The 19521-nt window shown below is 34.5% G+C and overlaps 2 protein-coding genes across 6 annotated transcripts in view; both read left to right on the forward strand.

Annotated features, from left to right (window-relative positions):
• LOC112158140 overlaps positions 1-5470 on the forward strand; it is a 17260-nt gene extending 11790 nt beyond the window's left edge. For 4 of the 5 annotated variants that reach the window (XM_036210420.1, XM_036210423.1, XM_036210424.1 and 1 more), the window contains 6 exons: positions 1259-1333; positions 2985-3053; positions 3129-3182; positions 3318-3386; positions 3929-4114; positions 4660-5470. In XM_036210420.1, the coding sequence (XP_036066313.1) occupies positions 1259-1333; positions 2985-3053; positions 3129-3182; positions 3318-3386; positions 3929-4114; positions 4660-4898 (692 nt within the window). In that variant the 3' untranslated portion in view covers positions 4899-5470. The remainder of the gene's footprint in view (positions 1-1258; positions 1334-2984; positions 3054-3128; positions 3183-3317; positions 3387-3928; positions 4115-4659) is intronic. The other variant, XM_036210422.1, reaches the window with a different exon arrangement.
• A 2240-nt stretch (positions 5471-7710) lies between these two features.
• Positions 7711-19521, forward strand: part of LOC112158075 (A-kinase anchor protein 7) — a gene marked incomplete at its 5' end in the record, with an annotated part of 35989 nt that continues 24178 nt past the window's right edge. The window contains 9 exon segments of the mRNA XM_024291263.1: positions 7711-7927; positions 8023-8248; positions 9349-9507; positions 9609-9754; positions 10719-10855; positions 11159-11319; positions 13418-13530; positions 14610-14656; positions 14749-14849. Coding sequence (XP_024147031.1) covers positions 7754-7927; positions 8023-8248; positions 9349-9507; positions 9609-9754; positions 10719-10855; positions 11159-11319; positions 13418-13530; positions 14610-14656; positions 14749-14849 — 1264 coding nt within the window.

Below are 19521 nucleotides of genomic sequence, written 5' to 3' on the forward strand. Positions count from 1 at the left end.
ACACACACACACACACACACGGACATCACTGCACGCTAAAAAAAATTGTAGCTGCATATGTTAAAAAAGCATTTATATAATTTTAATTTTCAAGACTTAAAAAATATTCGCCGAATTCTTTTTTTTTTTTAAGCGTAAAAACAATTTCCATAGCCAGGAATCGAACTCGCAAACTGCAGTGGGAAGCAGCGTTGCTGACAACCGAGCTAATGTTTGGCGCAAGCAATGGATGGTAGATGAGTTCAAAACCTTTCCCGGTGTTTGACATTCCATAATTTCTATTGTTAAGAGTTTAAAATAAGGAAAAGAAAACTGTATTTTTTAATAGCGAGTCCCTGGAAAAACTCACTATTTATAATATCGCTGAAATAAAAATGAATTGGGAAACTGCAGTCAGTCGACTCGTGTCCTCCAAATACTCTACCGACATAAATAACATTTCCTCTGGATTAATCAGCCTCCTCTCTACATGATCCTCTATGAATGAACATGTCATTTCGCTTTCTGCGTGGTGGAAACATGACGTCTCTAACGTAAATGTTGTCTAAATGTTAATGAGGAACTCATATTTGATCATCTTTGACTTTAAAAAGGGGCGGAGACCTCAGAGAACTCTAAGTTTCCTGAAGAAAACCTGCTACCGACCAGGTTTCGTTCACAGACTCAGTTACCATAGTGATTGATTCTGAGTTCAGCTTAACCCGCTTCTTGGAACGGGCTTGGTTTCGGCCACTTTCACAGGTTTGAGTTATCTCTCTTTCTGGAACCAAAAACTCAGAGTTTTACTGAATTTGGAGTTCACGAACTGTCAGGATCCGAATGTGGACACAAACGCAGAGGCAGATCTTCGCAGAAGGATTAAGTTTAATTTCTGTCGATAAGCTGGAAGGCTCGTGGTGCTCGAGAGTAATACACAAAACAATCCGGCAACAAGTGGAAGACAACACAAGCCTTTTAAACTGAAACCAATAATGATACACAGGTGCACCCAATTGAAGAACATATGACCAGGTAGAAGGAAAACAAATCAACACACCGAGAAACAGAGGAGGGGAAAACAAAGGTAAAACAGAGACATGATGAAAACCAGCCCCAAACCTCACACGAACTCAGAGTTCCAACAAAACCTGCTTCTTGAAACGGGCCCCTGTTTATGTAAATGATGTTTATTCTCTTGTGTTCATGACTGTTTTTTCAATGAAGCTTCAGTGAAATAAAGTTAGGATCATCATTATGTTTTATGTGATTGTTTATTTAGAAGAAAAAGGAAGTGACCGAAGCAGTTCACAGAGGTCTCTCCTAAATTTGAGTGGTTCGTCAAAGGACCTTTCAGGTAACGTAAATATTTGCATTATTATTATTATTATTATTATTATTATTTTGTATGTTTTTCTTTTAACTTTTTGTACGGTGTGTAATTTTTTACAGCAGTGTACAAATTCTCTTTTTTCCCCACATATTTATTTGTTAATCATTTTCCTATTTTCATTTTTGTCTTTATCCAGATTTGTGTTTCTATTTATTAATTTTTAACTAAAATTGTTGAAGATAAAATCCAAAACAATAAATTAAAATTAATATCTAACCTTAATAGTTTGATAACAATTGTGCAATAATTACCTTTTTTTTATTAAATACCTTTTAGTTGTTATGGGAATTGTGTGTGTTTTATAAGTTTGGTGTGTGAAAGGCTTTTTTATTTTATTTTGGTTTGTAAATTATAAAACACCACACCACTACACCATCAGTGTGTGAATGCGTGAATTAGATTGTGACTGTAAAGCGCTTTGGGCCTTTGAGGAAGGAAGAGAAGCGCTAAAGAAGTATACAACATTTACTATTTATATATACGTACATTGGTGGTTTGGCAGAGATTTTTATGTCAGATATCCTTCCTCACATATATAGGATAAATACCTCATATTCATTAAGTAATGATTCATTATCCATTCATCTATTTTCCCTTTATGGGGTCATCGGGCTGCTGGAGCCTAACCCGGCTACTGTTGGGTGAAGATGGGGTTCACCATGGACAGGTCATCAGTCTGTTGCAGGGCCTCAATCACACACACACACATACACACTCACTCACTCACATCTAGAGACAATTCAGAATAACTAATCAACCTATGAAGCATGTTTTTGGACTGTGAGAGGAAGCCGGTGTGCCTGGAGAAAACCTATGCCTGGACGGGAGATCATGTAAACTCCACACAGAAAGACTTTGAACCGGACTTTCTTGCTGTGATGCAAAAGTTCTAACCACTGCTTATCTACACGCTTATTAATATGAATACAGTAATATATACATACATATATATATAAATTAAAAAATGGTGTAGCTGTTTTTAATTTCTTTATTTGTTTCTGTTATTCCTGCAGTAACAATCTGTTTTTAACCTGATCTGTTATCTGGATCAATTTTAAAACGCGGTAACACTCCTATACTGACACATCTTTTTTTTTTATAACTTCCTTCTTTTTTTCCACATAGAGATCAGAAAACAGGCCTCCTAGAAAAAGGTCAAAAATTCATAAAATTAGAAAACTAGATATTCAAGAAAAAAAGTCTTTGAATTAGAAAAAAAAACTGCCAATGAGGTAAAAAAAAAATGTATTTTGAAGTATTCCTATTTTTTAAGTGTCTTCAAGACATGTTTTTAATTAGTGTTATTTAGCTGTTGAAGAACTTTCGTGATGAGGCTAATTTTCTTATGAAAAAAAAATGTTGTAAAACAAGATTCAGTTTTACCAGCATGTTGTTTGTACAGAATCCTTCGTCTGCATCAGAGTGCCTACTGTCCAGCTTAGTTTTTTTAAACATTTCATCAGTAGTATTGTATTTGGGGATGTATATTTGACTCTGATGATTAGCAGCAAACTTGGATATGTAACAAACAAGTAGCACTGGCCACTTTTTATTGTCTTAATTTGTTCAGATGTTCCTACAAGAAAATGTCTTCATCTAAATGTTCTTGTTTTAGCAGACGACCGTGACAGGATAAAGAACATGAAGGATCAGCTGGATAGGATGACGGCTGTCATTGAAAAAGGTCATCAGGATGTCTTCATATAAACGTGTTCATACTCGTACTCTAGAGTTTTGAATCAATTGTCTCTTTTTTCAGGTTATTCCCCAGACTCTACTGATCCCACAACAACCCATGAGAAGCACAATGAAAGTATGTGTCTTGATGTAAAATCCCAGTTTTATGTAAATGATGTTTATTCTCTTGTGTTCATGACTGTTTTTTCAATGAAGCTTCAGTGAAATAAAGTTAGGATCATCATTATGTTTTATGTTATTGTTTATTTAGGAGAAAAAGGAAATGACTTCCTCAGTTCATTGAGGTCTCTCTGGTTTGGTTCGTCACAGAAACATTCAGGTAATGTAAATATTTGCAGCATTATTACTATGTTTTTGTATGTGTTTCTTTTAACTTTTGTACTGTGTGATCCTGTCATTTACATTTTCTTACAGCACTATGTGCAAAATATTTTTCCCCACATATTTAATTGTTAATCATTTTCCTAAAATTGTTTTGTCTTTATCCAGATTATTTGCAGAAGACTTTTCATTTTTTAAGGTTGTATTTATTAATTTAAAACTAAAAATGTAGAAGATAAAATCAAAAATGATAAATTAAAATGAAAATCTAACCTTAATACTTTGGTAACAATTGTGTAATAATTACCTTTTAGATGTTATGGGAATTATGTGTGTTTTTATAAGTTTGGTGTGTGAAGGGCTTGTTTTTTATTTTGGTTTTCAAATTATAAAACCTTTCACTACATAAAGCATTTTGTGTTGCAAAAAGTATGAAAAGTTCCTCCTCATAAGTGGATTTTGACAAGTTAAAGATTTTCTGCTATGAGGTTAACTTTTACTTTAAGATTTTCCCTTTTGTGTCTTTAATATCTTTTCTAGTGAAATGCAAGATGGTGGTCTGTGGTCAAACCTTTGGAGCTCATCGTCAGCTTCTGGACCAAATTCAAACTCCAGACTTAAATCTGATAAAGGGAAAAGATGGGGAAAGCTGCATAACCTTCGTTTTCTGTCCTGTTGTGTCTCGGACTGGAACAGATGCTGAAGCAGCCATGAAGATGGTTCCAGGTATTGTTACATCCTTTAGTTAGAATTTGGGGAAACTCTACTGATTTTATACACCTCAATTCATCCACCGATCCATTTTTTAACCTTCATTTTTGCTTTCAAAGTCATGGGGTTCCTGAAGCCAAACCCCCGGCTACTGTTGGGTTTTGGTTCAGGGCTACACATTTGCCCTCACATAGAAACTTTGGGAACATTTTGAATATCAATTAACCCACAAAGCATGTTTTTAAGCTGTGGGAGGAAGTCGGGGTCCCCAGAGAAAAACCACACATGTACAGGGGAACATATCAACTCCACACAGACATGTCCCAGCCAGACCTGGAACAGGGAGGGGACTTCTTGCTGCGAGGAGAGAGCACCAACCATTGGGTCACCATGCAGCCAAATCTGATTTATATTCTTGATTATTTTATAGATAATTAATAAATCTGAGATTTTTATGGCCATCCAAACTCAATTTAAAATGTTTACATCCTTCCTTCTGACATGTTAAATGCTGTAAATGAATATAATCTTTCACACATTTTCCTCTGTTTTCTCTGTAGGTGATGTTCCAGTCATTCTGGTCTTGATGCATCACTCCCAAGAGCCCAAACATGTTTCTTCTTCTAAAGTCTTGACTAGTTACTCTAACGTTGTTTTGGAGGTCAATATTTTCTACCATGACAGAAAGAATGGTTTACTGGTATGTGAACAAAACAAAAATGCTGTCATTGAGTTACGGAAAACATTAAATAATTACAGAGCACCAAGTCCTGAATCTAACAAAAAAGGATCAAAGTAACAGCTGTCCTTCCTCCTAATAACATCTGTTGTGATGTTAGCTTTGGTGGTGCTGTTTGTTGTAGTGACATGATGGAAACGGGTAATATTAGTTTTTCTTTTTATTTACTGCAAAGACAACTTTTGAATCAAGAACTTCTTAAAAATGTAATTTATACATATATGTGTATATATGGGCTGTGAATATTGACGCGTTAACACACACAACTAATAAAACATAATTTGTTAAGACGTCCTGCTGTGCAGCTGTGAGATCAGCATAAAAAAACTCCATCTAAAATAAACTTATACTTCTCTTATATTCTGTGATGGGATTTTATTCAATTAAAGAGAAAGTATGGCTTTTATTTTTAGTTTTTGGACAAAAGTGATCGTTTACTTTAATAAATAAGGTGGAGAATGACAGCAGTGAGAAATTCTAATTTTTGGGGCTGGATTGTGTAACTTTAGCCTGATTTTTTTTTTTTTTTTTTTTGTATTTTTTGTATTTTTATTCAAAAACATGTTGATTTGTTTGTTGACATATGTTATTCCTGTTGTTTTTATAAAATTACAACAAAAACTGTCATTCTATGTTGTAAAAACAGTTCATTTAACATTTTTGGGGTTTCCACAGCAAAATGAATCGTTTTTTTCCAGACAGAATTTTCTGTTTTTGCATGATTTTATGTCTAGTGTGTGAATACAACATGGAAAAATGACAAAATAAAGGTTGTGCCACATAGAGGAGGTTGTGCTGATTAACATGATAGCAAATAAGCAGCAGGTAGTCTTTCAAATCGAAAAATCAAAAGTTGACAAATGGTTAAAGATAAATATTTTAAATGTAAAATGTTGCATGTGATTTCCTTTTGTGATTATCTGAAGATAAGTGGCTGACAAATATTTTAACAAAAAAAAATTGCGATCAATCACAGTTATTTTCTTTCTGCTGTAGCCACTCCTCCAGTAGCAGAGCCGCCATCAGTGTGTGAATGCATGAATTAGATTGTGACTGTAAAGCGCTTTGGGGATTTGAGGAAGGAAGAGAAGCGCTAAAGAAGTATACGACATTTTCTATTTATATGTACGTACATTGGTGGTTTGGCAGAGATTTTTATGCCAGATATTCTTCCTCACACAACCCTGTATATTATTCAAGCAATACGTTTACTTTTTTAACTAAACTGAATTCCTGTGGCGATGAAAGGATAAGTAATGATTCATTATCCATTCATCCATTTTCCCTTTATGGGGTCACGGGGCTGCTGGAGCCTATCCCGTGAGAGGAAGCCGGTGTGCCTGAAGAAAACCCACGCCTGGACGGGGAGATCATGTAAACTCCACACAGAAAGACTTTGAACCGGACTTTCTTGCTGTGATGCAAAAGTTCTAACCACTGCTTATCTACACGCTTATTAATATGAATAAAGTGAAAAATAAATAAATAAATACAAATTTAAAAATGGTGTAGTTATTTATAATTTGTTTCTGTTATTCCTGCAGTAACATGAACACTCTGTTTTTAACCCAATTTGTTATCTGGACCAATTTTAAAACACAGTAACACTCCTACTAACACATCTTTATTTTATGACACCCTTTTTTTTCCACGAAGAGATCAGAAAACAGGCCTCCTAGAAAAGGTAAAAAAAATCTTAAAATTAGAAAACTGGATATTCAAGCATAAAAAGTCTTAGAATAAGCAAAAAAAGAAAGAACGAAAAAGAAAAAAAATAACAATGAGGTTAAAAAGTGCTTTCAAGTATTCCTATTTTTTACGTGTCTTCAAGACATGTTTTTAATTAAGATTTTTTTTCCTGTTGGAAAAACTTTCTTGATGAGACAAATTTTCTTACAAAAAATGTTGTAAAACAAGTCTTTTTACTTCCTTAAGATTCAGTTTTACCAGCATGTTGTTTGTACAAAATCCTTCATCTGTATTAGAGTGCCTACTGTCTAGCTTATTTTTTAAACATTTCATCAACAGTATTTTTTGGGGGGATGTACAAACTCAGATAATTAGCAGCAGGTAAATGTGGATATGTAACAAACAAGTAGCACTGGCCTTTGACAACTTCGTAAAGCCTTGCCGGCACCATTATTTTCCAAATCTGTCAACCATGTTTATTACATGTTGTAATATAGTTTTATGTCAGCGTCCATTATTATTTCTGGATATTATTGAAACCATTTTTTTTTTTTGTAATGTTCTTATTACTTCCAGAAAAGCACATGCACATTTGATTGAATACATATTAATGCACTAACCTTGACTTAATTATTTATTACTTTATAATTTGACAAAATAAAACTGTAATCGAAATTATGCGATATTTAGAGCATAAAGAAAACGTAATTGATTTTTTTCTTATTTGCTTCACATCATTTTTTTTTCGGAAGATGTATTTATTTTGAAAAACCACACACCGGATGTTCATGAGTGTTTACAAACGGTGTTTTCCGGTTAGTAGCTTTCCATCTGCATGTTCGAAAACTACTCGTCTCTTTTATTTAATTGAGCATAGTTTATGAATAACTGTTGGGGGCATAATTTCTAAAGTCTAGAAGAAACATTAACAGGCTCGTTAACATGTTTATTTTATTTTGTCAGCTAATTATCAGCCTGTTTTTAGATGGATAACAAGTTAGCATCACAGTTAGCTAGGTTGTATCCAGTTTGTAGCAGATGTTCATTGCCAGGTTAACTCATTTAAACAAGTGTGACCTTTACTTAAAAACAAACAAAAGCGATACTTACTATTATTATTTATGTTACTTTTCGTTTTAAAGTATGCATTTCCCTTTACTTTGGCGTTGTTGTAATGGAGTAAATGTTACCTCTGTTTGCTGGCAGTCTCCACAGGTTTAAGTGTCATGATCTTTGGTCGAGTTTTATTTGGTCTCACGTTGCGGTTCTCAGAAAATCTCGGTTTTCACAGCTTAAATGTCTTCAAAGAGTTGTTATTTAGGAAGCAGTTTTCTGTATTTACCTACTGCTGCGGAAACGTCACAGCTTTAGACTCGACTGCAAACAGGTTCACACTTCAGGTAATCTAAAGTGAAGCCTAAATATGTTCTATTTTTATACTTTTCAGAATAAAATATAATCTTAACAAACTCGAAACTTCAATCCTCTGTTAAAGATTCGAGCACAGACTGGCCTTTACCTGTCAGGAGTTCACAGCATGAATCCAGCCACCATCTATGGAGGAGCAAACACAGAAGTAGATTTAGATGAAGATGAGGAGGAGGAGGATAGGAGAGAGAGTCGGGATGGACCTGAACCTGGAGCGACACTGAAGCCCAAGATTACAGCAGATCAGGTGGAAGCAGTGAGCATGGATGTCATTGAAGCCTCTAAACTGTCAGGTGAGCAGATTATGGAATATCTCATCCTAAAATGTTTCCTTTACTGTCCAGTCAGCAGCATTCACTATAGGGCTTCTGAACAGACAGAATAAAATACTACAGAAATTAGGGGTTATTGTTATCTTTCCCTTTACACGATTTGACACGCATCTCGATACATGATCCAAGACCCGATACATAAAGGATTTGACTAACTTTTTGTTGGCACGATACCAAAAATGCTAAAATCTAGATATTTCTTATTCATATGGCATTTAAAGCTATAATTAATAATGCATGACGTTTACCAGAGAAAGGTTTTAGGGAATTGACTTGGAAGAAACAAGCTGATGTCTCTTTTTTTTTTGCATAGCATATACACAAAGAAACAGAAAGTGAAACTGTAGTTTGCCAGAAAGGATTATTTACATCTCGATTGATTTTATACATTTTAACCAACATAATTTTGCTCATATCTTTGGTTTTCAAACAAAACCGTCTGTTTTTTACATCCCTTGCCGATACAGCTGTTACTCCCACTGCCCCATCGATTTTTCCATATGTATCTAATCCCTTTTCCACCCCTAGCAGAAATGTTTTTAAACAATTTATATTACATTTACCCATCTTTCTGCTATGCAGTTTAATACTGTAATTTTCTATGCCTGCATTGAGCATGTAGAGCTGGTTTGGGAAAAAAAGAGACTACGTTGTTGTCCAAAACTTTTATTTTGTAATTTGCATATGACAAACCGATCATCATTATTTTACAATCATTGATTCTTTAATTTAAATTAAGTGTCCTGGTTCTAACTCTTACTAGACATCAAGTAAACATAACTTTGTATTTATATTACATTTTTTATTTCCTAATTTTCTGTCCTCTGAAGGGTTACTGTTGCTCAAGGACTCACTACAATGATAATTGTGTTTTTTTGTTTTAACATGTTTAACATCTTTTTTCTGATGACATATATGAAAAAAATTATGTTTAAAATTGCATTTTCAAGTATTTTCTTTGTTCAAATGATTTTAAATCAGTCGCAGGCACAAAAATGCTTACATTTTTGTCTACCACTTGGTGATTTTTGTCTTTGATTTCCATTTTTTACTCTTTAAAGTTCCTCCAGCATCAAGCAAGAAACCCTCCAAAAGTCAAAAGAGGAGAGAAAAGAAGAAACTAACAAGGAAGAAGTTCAAGCCTCCTGATATTTCTGCTGACTTGATGTCAGAACTCCCATTCGCACTTACCAGCCCCACCACATGGAAAGAACTGGGCTGTATGTACACTGTACTATTTAACCATCATCTACTCAGTTTTTTATTCTTTCAGCCACATTAAAGACTGAGGTTTTAACTTGTTTCCCTCTTTCCTGTGAAGTTCCCATCCCAGAGTCGACAGAGAAAAAGAGAAAGAGAAAAAGGGGAGAGAGAGTGGACAGCGAGGAGGACGGAGACAGCAAAAAGAAGAAAAGAGAAATCAAGCGACCAAACTACTTCCTGTCTATCCCCATCACAAACACTCAGGTACAAAGCTGCACCTTAAAAAGACCTTTTAAGAGGATGTCTGTTTATTATTTAGTTTGTATGTTCATGCTCCTTTATCAACCCCTTCACTGGCACTAATTTGCAACGTTCCTATAAATCCAGGACTTGACTTAAAATTTAAGATCACCTTGAACAGAATAAAAAACATTTAGTTATGTTTTTATTTATATAACTGGAAATAAATCCAGGTATGAAGGGGTTAAAGCAGGGGTCTGCAACCTTCAACACTAAAAGAGCCATTCGAGTCGATTTCTCACCAACTAAACCCCAGAAGGAGCCACAAAGTCTTCACTCAGAAAAATAAGATACTGATTTAAATTTATGCTACAGACATGATACAGTTAAATAAACTATTGTGTTATTTGGTATAAATAAAACATAAACATGAAGAGAAAATTGCTTTTTTTTTTAAATATAAAAAAGGTTATAACTTGACAGCTTTGCATGACTTCCTTTCAAAATAAAAGACATCTTTCACCATAGGATCATGTCAATGCAGCAAATGTTGTAATGAAAATAACTTTATTTTACTCTTTCTGGTGCATTTCAGCCACAAATTCATAAATAGAACTAACAAAAACTAAATTAGAGCTAATGAAGTGACTCCTACCATATAATAAAACCATAAGGAACACTTTAAATCCTTGAATTTGTTAAAAAATAGAAAATGATGATAGAATGACGTTGATAAACTACAAAGGATTGATGGAGAATTACAGCTACTGTTGTTGAATGATTTATACTGTCCTTTAACTGTTTGTGAATGAGTTAAATACAGTTTCAGTTCATTTACTTTTTCCTTTACAATTACTTTAAAAACATTTTTACATTTTATTTTAACGACCCACATGTGGCTCTGGAGCCGCAGGTTGCAGACTCCTAGTTAAGGAGTGATCAAAATGTGTCATGAATCGATGTGCAGCTCATGTTTGTGTACCGACAGATAACCTCAGCTGTAGCCGAGGTTCAGGAAAGCGTCCTTCAGCAGGAGCCGCGACTCGCCAAAGCCATGATCCCGGTCCCAACTCTTCACATCACGCTGCTGGTCACTCATCTGGCCAATCAGGAGCAAGTAGATCTGTGAGTTAAGCGCTTTAAACATTGTTTTTAACCATTTTTTCCTTTTTTTATGCCATTTTTTTAGCTTTGTTTTTCATCTATGGAAAAATACAAAAAAGTCCTAAAATGAATGCTTGAAAATAAAAAATATAAAAATGAAATACAAGTGAGATGAATTTGGCTGTAGAAAACATAAGTATATAATCTGGATCAAAAACAAGATTCCTCCTCTCTAATCCTCTCATCATGTGACGTGGACAGGAGGGTGTGAGAGGATTAAAAGTGCTTTCATATTTGTGTTTCCTGTGTGGATATTCTCTTCAGAGCGGCGGCGGTGCTGGGTCAGGCTGAACCGGCAGTGGCTGAGCTCCTGGGGGGGCGGGATCTGGTGCTGCCCTTCTCGGGGATCAGACATTTCCGGAAGGAGGTGGTGTTTGTGGGACTGGCCGACGGTGAGCACAGACGCACGCTGGACCGGCTGGCAGGTCAGCAGCACCTCCCCATGTTCATCTGCTTGGTTTTCTTTTTTGGAAACAGTAAAGTCGTTGTGAATGATTTTGGACTTTATTTTGCTGGACGATAAGTTGGTGAGTGTTGCTTCAAAGTTCAAAGTTTTTTGTTTTTACTGGAATCTTTGGAGAGCTTTAATATTAAAAATTAAAATATTTTATAGATAATTTGTCTGCAAAAGTCTGGACTCACATATGGAATAATTTGATGTGTAAATGTATAATAATTTGATATTTTTTGAGCATTAAGTGCTGCTATAAATTAAAATAAATCAAATTAAAAATGTTTTATATTCTGATTCAATGGATCCTTATGTAAATCATGTAAATTCAGCTTCAGGTATTTCAAATTAAATTAAATTAAATGTTTTGCATTTTTTCTACAACATCTAAATTTACTGTTCAATTAAACAGCCATATACTGATTTTTTTTAATGTTCAATTGGGAAAAAAATATCTTTTATGGCTAAAATAGTTGACTTTACTACAAAATCTTTACAGTTGGGAGTAAAAATTGCAGAAAAGTAAAAAAAAAATGCTATAAAATTTCACCATATTTATAGATCTAAAATGTCCAAGCTTGTTAGATTTTCTTATCTCTTTTGTTGTTAAGATGAGAAATAAAGCTTGAGTAGCCTAGTGGCAAACAAAGGAAGGGTGAGGTTAGAAGACAGACCTCCTTATCATCTCGTCGGCTCTCTCCACTGATGTTATTGATTGAATACGAAGCTTTCCCTCCCTGCAGATTTCCTCGACTAAAAATACCCCTTTAGCTTCCCGGTAAACGTCATCAGCTGGGCTGTGAGTCTTTGTGCGTTCGCCTGGGGTTTTTCTGTTGTGACGTTGTATGAAATGCAATCAGGAGGAGTTTGTTTAGATCAGGGGTGTTAAACTCAATCGCACGAGGGGCCAAAAACGTAACTTAAGTCGTGGACCGAACAGGATAAACATTTACTGAACTCTCTAAAACTACATTTTTAAAACATAACTTTTTAACATAATTATGACTTAGATATATGAGATGATGCTGAAGATGCTAGTGCTGATAGCTGAAAATGCTGAAGCTGATAGCGGAAAAACTCTGAAGTTAGTAGCTGAAAACGCTGAAGCTAATAGCTAAAAACGCTGAAGCTGATAGCTAAAATCTATTAAGTTAATATCTGAAAACGCTATAGCTAATAGCTAAAAACACTGAAATTAATATCTGCAAATGCTGAAGCTGATGGCTAAAATCCGTTAAGCTAATAGCTGAAAACGCTGAAGCTAATGGCTGAAATTGCTGAAGCTAATAGCTGAAAACGCTGAAGCTAATAGCTGAAAACGCTGAAGTTAATGGGTGCAAACGCTGAAGCTGAAAGTTAAAATCCATTGAGATAATAGCTGAAAACGCTGAAGCTAATAGCTGAAAACGCGGAAGTTAATAGCTGCAAATGTTGAAGCTGATGGCTAAAATCCATTAAGCTAATAGTTCAAAACACGGAAGTTAATAGCTGAAAACGCTGAAGTTAATAGTTGCAAACGCTGAAGCTGATGGCTAAAATCAATTAAGCTGATAGCTGAAAAAGCTGAAGCTGATAGCCAGCTAAGTAATCAGCTAAATGCCAAATTAGCCTAAAAATTTTTTTTTTAACTTAGCCAAACCAGCTAGCGGGTAGCTGAAAAATAGTTAAACTCCAGCCATCTTAGTAAATGCCAAACAGTGAAAAAGCTAGCAGAATGCCAATTTTTAAAACTTTAAAACCGTAAATAATTAAACGTCAGGGATATTATACCAGAATAAATCAATATAAACATTATATTTTACTCTGCATAAAAATGTATTTTTCTCAAATTTGTAAAAGTTAGAAATGAGCATGAGATAACATCGGGTCATTAATAACAATAAACTAAAATGATCTGGAGGGCCGGATCCCCTTGACTTTGACACGTGGTTTAGAGTCTATTGGTATAATTTTTACATCTGAATGACAAGATTTCTAAGTGTTTTTTTTTTTCTTGAACTAACTCCTTAAATGCTCTTATAATGATTATTTATCATTTTTGTGTGTCTTCCTCAAACCGCCGTGTGCTGCAGAGTTGCTGCGGAGCCGCTTTGAGGAGCAGGATCTTCTGCAGGGAGACGGCCGTGACTTTGAACCTCACCTCACTATTATGAAGCTGTCCAGAGCATCCAAACTACGTTCTCAGGTCTGCACACGCATGGATTTTAAGTTAGTAATCAGAGCTTTTAAGTGAGGAAAAATGTTTTGGTATGAAACACGCTTTAATATAATTTAATACCAAAATTTTCTTCTTGGGGTATAGACCCTTTTCTCTGTGACGTCAGACAAAATGGCGGCAGAGCCGAAAATCTGATTAGTGACTTCCTGTTTACAGGTTTAGAACAGCAAAGCTGAACGCTGTTTGACACAGTTTTATGTAAATAATAAAAGGTATCATTACCACTTTCAACAGAAAAATGTACAATATTTATTGTATGAACGTCCTGAACTGTATTTTCATTTTTTCTCTTAGATCGTTCAGAAATCTAAACACAAATTTGAATAATCCTTCAATATTTGAGGTTTTATTGAAAATATCAACCTTTTATTTGAGCAGATTTTATTCTAACTGGTTCTATTTTGCTACGCTATACTATTTTGGTCACATGCTGCATGTTAGGCTGTGTGTTTTAACTGCACCCAAGGCTAAATCTAGTTGTTGTAATAAGAAGCATTTGTCGTTTTTCTGTGTATTTTAAGGGATAATTGTAAAAACAGGAATCAGTTTCAAATAATTTTTCTCCTTGTTTACCTTTATTATCCTGCAGGGATCAGACACAGTTATGATCAACAGCAAAGAGGAGCTACGTCAGAAAATAACACAAAAATTTTTAGTTTTTGTTTTTTGTCAGACATGTTGAAATTGTCTGACTTTATCTCTGACTTTAGTGATTTTGTGAACACAGAAATGTAATAATTTAACAGTGTAGAAAAGATTTTCTGCAGCTCTCTTATTTTGAAGGTAGTTCCTTGCTGTTTTGACATTTTGATTTAGTAGAAACTGAAATAAATTAGGATCAAGCAGGAAGGATGGTTAAAAACAGAAGATGAAGAGCAGAAAGGTAATGAGGTCAGACCAGGATTTCAGGGAGCTAAGAAAGAACGACATTTATTATCCTCCCTCTGACATTCGTGCATCCTCATCCTTCCTGGCGCCTACTTTGTCACTTTCTACGTGCATGATGTTGTGTTTGAAGAGGAAGTGTGTTCATTTGTCTCTGACAGGGTGTGAAGCGCGTTGACCCGTCCGTGTACGCCGACTACACAAACAAGTACGCACTTTGTCATTTAGAAGTAAATTCTAAACTAAATCTTTTATTAATATTTGTGCGTATTCTAATCTGTCCGTGTTTGCTTCTGTCAGATTCTTTGGCAGCCTGACAGTGGAACGGGTGGATTTGTGTTCTATGTTGAAAAAGAAGCAACAAGATGGATATTACCACACTGAAACGTCACTACAGCTGGGTCAGTGAACGCCGACACACTGTGACATTCAGGAAGAAGCCACTAGAGGGTGCTGTCACCTCAGAGATACACATAGATTTCTTTCCTTAACAGAATAGGAAAACTACCTATTTATTTTGAAAATGTTAAATATAAAAAAAAAATTCCTTAAATCCAAATGTATGTAAATACAGAGATAAATATAAGTTTTTAGCTTCTGGATCACTCGAAATTTTACTGGATGGAGTTCACAAAGGACCCACTAGAGTAGGGGTCTGAAACACTTAACCATTTGGGTTGATTTTTCACGGCCCACAACCCATCAGGAGCCACAAAGTCTTAACTCACCCTTTAAAGAATTAAAACGCTGATTTGTATTTATTTTATCCTTCCTAATATTACAATTTAAGCATAAATAAAACAACAATATTTTTTTAACCAAAATACAAAATAGCTTATAACTTGTCAAAGGTTGTCAAAGGTTCCTATGACATCCTTTCAAAATAAAAGACTTCCTGTGTCACACAGGATCATCTCAATGCAGTAAAAAGGATAATATAATGAGTAAACAACAGTTTATTTTTTAGTTTGTGGTGCATATCTGCCAGAAATGCATATATGGAACAAACCAAAATTAAATCCACTAATAGCAGCTGTAATTAGAAGGGAAAAAGTCTCAAAACTACGTCATCACCCATGACTGTTGTCACGGTAGATTGGTCAAAGTTGCAGTAAAGTTGTGTTGAAAATAAAAAGCTGCAGAATGTGCCATAAATCGTAGGGTTTGCTTGAATTTGCTTTAACAGTTGCGATCACAACATCGCTAAATCCTGGAGGGCCTGACTTAACCTCGATAAAAGGGCGGGGCATTTTGTTTTGATGTTGGGCCTCTAGAAGATGCTGCTAAGCTCAAGCGAACACATTTCTTTTGGGTTGTTTCTATGATAGGTGGTGAAATTTGCCTCTTTATTTTGAAAATACTAAATTTTTTGAAAAGTATTTTATCTTAAGGCCAAATGTGTGTAAAAGTAGAGATAAATATGGCAGCTTTTTGACTACTGGATCAATTGGAATGAAAGCTTCACCTGGGTGCAGTTCACCAAGAGACCACTAGAGGGATTAAGTCAGTGTCCAACTCTCCATTCATTCCAATGTTAATCAATTGCAGTTATAATTTGTATGAATGTTAAGTAAACATTCACATTATTGTGATTCTCTTGCTCCTTTCCAGAAACTCAATCTCACTCTCTGTGATTTCATCAATCTTGGTATCAAAACGTTCAGCTCGTTCAGGACATTACTGCTTGTTTTTTTGGTATTCATGAACTTTACAGTGTTTGAAATATATAGCAAAATATACCACATAGGAAATGAATGAGAAAGTCTTCAAATTTCAAAATTATTCATATATTATTTATATATTCATGGGCTATGTTTTTATATTTTATAATATCTATATATTTTTATTGGAGTTTTGCTAATATTTTAGCAACATGCTAACCTTTTTGGCTATTTTCTTTTTTGTTTTTTTTCGGCTAATTTAGAGTTTAGCTTTTATTTTAGGAACATGCTAACATTTTTGGCTAGTTTAGTTTACTGAAGAATTTTAAACTATTTGGAGTTAAGCTAGTATTTAAGCAATGTGCTTGCTTTTTTGGCTAATTTGGCATTTACTGAGTTTTTTTTTTTTTACTGATTTTGGAGTTTAGCTAATATTTTAGCAACATGCTAACGTTTCTGGACAATTTGTTATCTACTGAGGTTTTTATTGGATAATTAGCTTTTATTTTATCGACAGGCTAACATTTTTGACTAATTCATTTCCTTGAGGATTTTTAAGCTATTTTGGAGTTTAGTTTGTATTTAAGCAACATTCTAGCTTATTTGGCTAATTTGGCATCTACAAATCTTTTTTGAGGCTACTTTAGAGTTTAGCTCATGTTTAAGCAACAGACTAAATATTTCTGGGAAATTTGCATTTATTGGGGAGTTTTAAGCAATATTACTACAAATTTTTCTGAAATTTAGATCAACTTCAGCGCTCTTTCATAGTTCATTAACGAAATGTACAGTCTTAGAAAATCTAACAGTTTGCAAATAACTTTTGTATTTTCAGCAAAAGCATTCACTCTAGCATTATCACAGGTAATGCAACGTTTCTAGTTAGATTAGATTTTTACCAAAAAATAGTTTATATTTGATTAAAAAAAAAAAAAAAGAAAAAAAAGTGTTTTTGTTTTACAGATGACTGATGGGTCGTCTGCTCCTCACTGAACAGCAAGTATTTAATCTGTGTTATTCAGGGTCAGCTAGGCTGAGCTTTTCCTAAAACATCTGTTATCTGCTTTGAAGCGTGCCGGATCAGTGTTTGTATGTTCTCCAAAAAAAAAAAAAAACTGGTGTTAATCTAAGCTACATCCTCTGATCATCACAGCTCTTTGAAGCTGATAGATTAAACAAAACGCCCAACTTTAACCAACAGAAGTGTCATCTATTCAATAAAGAGCTTCATTAATTGTTAAAAAAAATTCAAGAGGAATTCATAAATAGATTAAAATCTCCACTGTTAGACACAGTTTGCAAACACAAATAAGATCTGTTTGACATTCCCCTTTGGTTAAAAAAAGCGATGCTTTTGGTCATGTGCACAAGATTCTTTTTTTGGTGGAGTTTCAAGACATGTGAGCTAAATCAGACAACGACAGAAAGGAGGATTGTTGGCGTCTCCTGAAAGTTTTCCAGCAGAAATTCCCATGACATGACATGCAGATTATAAGGAGGAAACACTGACAGAAAAGCTTAAGAGGATTTTTGTAAACTGGTTACATAAGGAAAAGAAGCTGTTTAGAAAAATCCCAAAGAAATTTAAAACAAACATTTATGGGCAAGTTATCCCAATTTACAACATTGGTTTTTGATGCATTTGCTCCCTTTTTTTAATCCACTGAATGAATCAAAAAGTGTAGACATAACAGAGAAGATAGAAGAATGATAGATGAGAGTATAAAGAGGAGGATAAAGCAGAAACTGAGGAATAGGAGGTCAGACGGAGCAGACGGGGAGAGAAAATGAAGCAGGTCTGGTGACATTAAACACACAATTTTGGAGTACAGCAAGTACAAGCGGAAATGGCTTTGAAAAGTCAAAGATAATTAACAGATTTTTGCACATTTATTAATTTATTTTTGTTCATAGATGAAAAATTGAAATATAGTCCTCCTTTGTGGACAAAATCTACATTTTAGACCAAATGTTGATGAAAAAGTCAAAGCGCAGCATTTATTATTGATCCGCTGAAGCAAATCTCCATCATAATGCTGCATGAGTGAGTTAAAGAAGCTTTTTGAACAAATGAAAACGCAGTTTCTGTCAGAGTCGAGTCTGCGAGCAGCTAAGTGGTGTGTTTGCTCAACAGTGTGTGGACAAACACTTGAGTGTGGAAATATACAAAATTAAATACCTATTCCCATGAAAAGTTGAGTTTTTTTCATGTTGTGGCATTTTTATGATGATTGAGGACATAAGCTCCAAACTGTATTCCTTTAAAACTTTTATGAAAAAAGCAGTTAAATGTAAAATTTTAAATTTAAAACATTTTTTTACATTGGACGCAAAAAGCTAAGCTATTGACGAATTTACTTCAAAGCCACAAAAATGTCATTTGAGTCCGAATGTTAGAATTCCTGTCATGTTGATGCTGTAACGGCTCTGCTTGAAGGAAAGGTCATGGTAGATTTTTATCATACGTGTTCATGGTTCATATTGATCCCTGAGTTAATAATTAAGCCCCTGCTGACTGCAGATGTCTTACTCTCTGTGAGTCTAACCTGCCTTGTGACTGAGGACGGCTGAGGCTCTGCGTGAATGTCGAGCACAACAAAGTCCAGCAGTGTTGCAATGTTTCCTGTGGTACGGTGGCCCTGAAGTGCAAATCACACCAACACATCACCCGACGCAAAAACAGATTAAAGATCACAACGGAATTAAAAATAATAATAGAAATCAAAGTGAAATTACAGAAAAAACAAAGTAATTTCATGAAATCTCAGTAGGTATTACTTGACAGATGATCAGAAGGATATTTTTTCTGGACTGTTATAAAGACTTGATTGATCAGTCACCAAACTTTTGCAGTGGGCGTGGCCAAAAAGTTCAAGACATTTTGCAATGCCAAATAACTTCCGGTTGAAAGGGCGAACAAACTTCATCATCCAATCAGTCATGTCCCATAATCCCTTGTTTTATTTTTGAACATTTTATCCTGATTTCTGTAAATTATTTTTGGTCTCCAAAATGTTTCTTTTTGGTTTTCTGGAATGAATTTATTTTGTCTTTACGCATTGAACTTTTTTTTTTGCAACTTTAACCATCTTTCTCACCAAATTTTACGTTTTTTTAAGATTTTACTAAATTTATGCAATTTTTCAGCCCGATTGAGAGTTAATTGGAATTTTTTTCAAATTTCTGCAATTAAAAACGTTTAGCATTTTCAGGACATTCATGCTTGTACTATGACTTATGACGTATTATTTGAAATATGCAATAAAAAAAAAATTACGCCAATTTTGCGGTTATTTTTCACATAATTCTTCAAATATTTGTTCAGTTTCTTCACAAATATTTCTCCAAGTTTGGTATCAAAATGTTCAGCAAGTTCAGGACATTCATACTTGTTCTTTTGTTTTTCATTCCA

This window comes from Oryzias melastigma, linkage group LG24 (assembly GCF_002922805.2).
Source record: "Oryzias melastigma strain HK-1 linkage group LG24, ASM292280v2, whole genome shotgun sequence".
In the NCBI taxonomy this organism is placed as follows: Eukaryota; Metazoa; Chordata; class Actinopteri; order Beloniformes; family Adrianichthyidae; genus Oryzias; species Oryzias melastigma.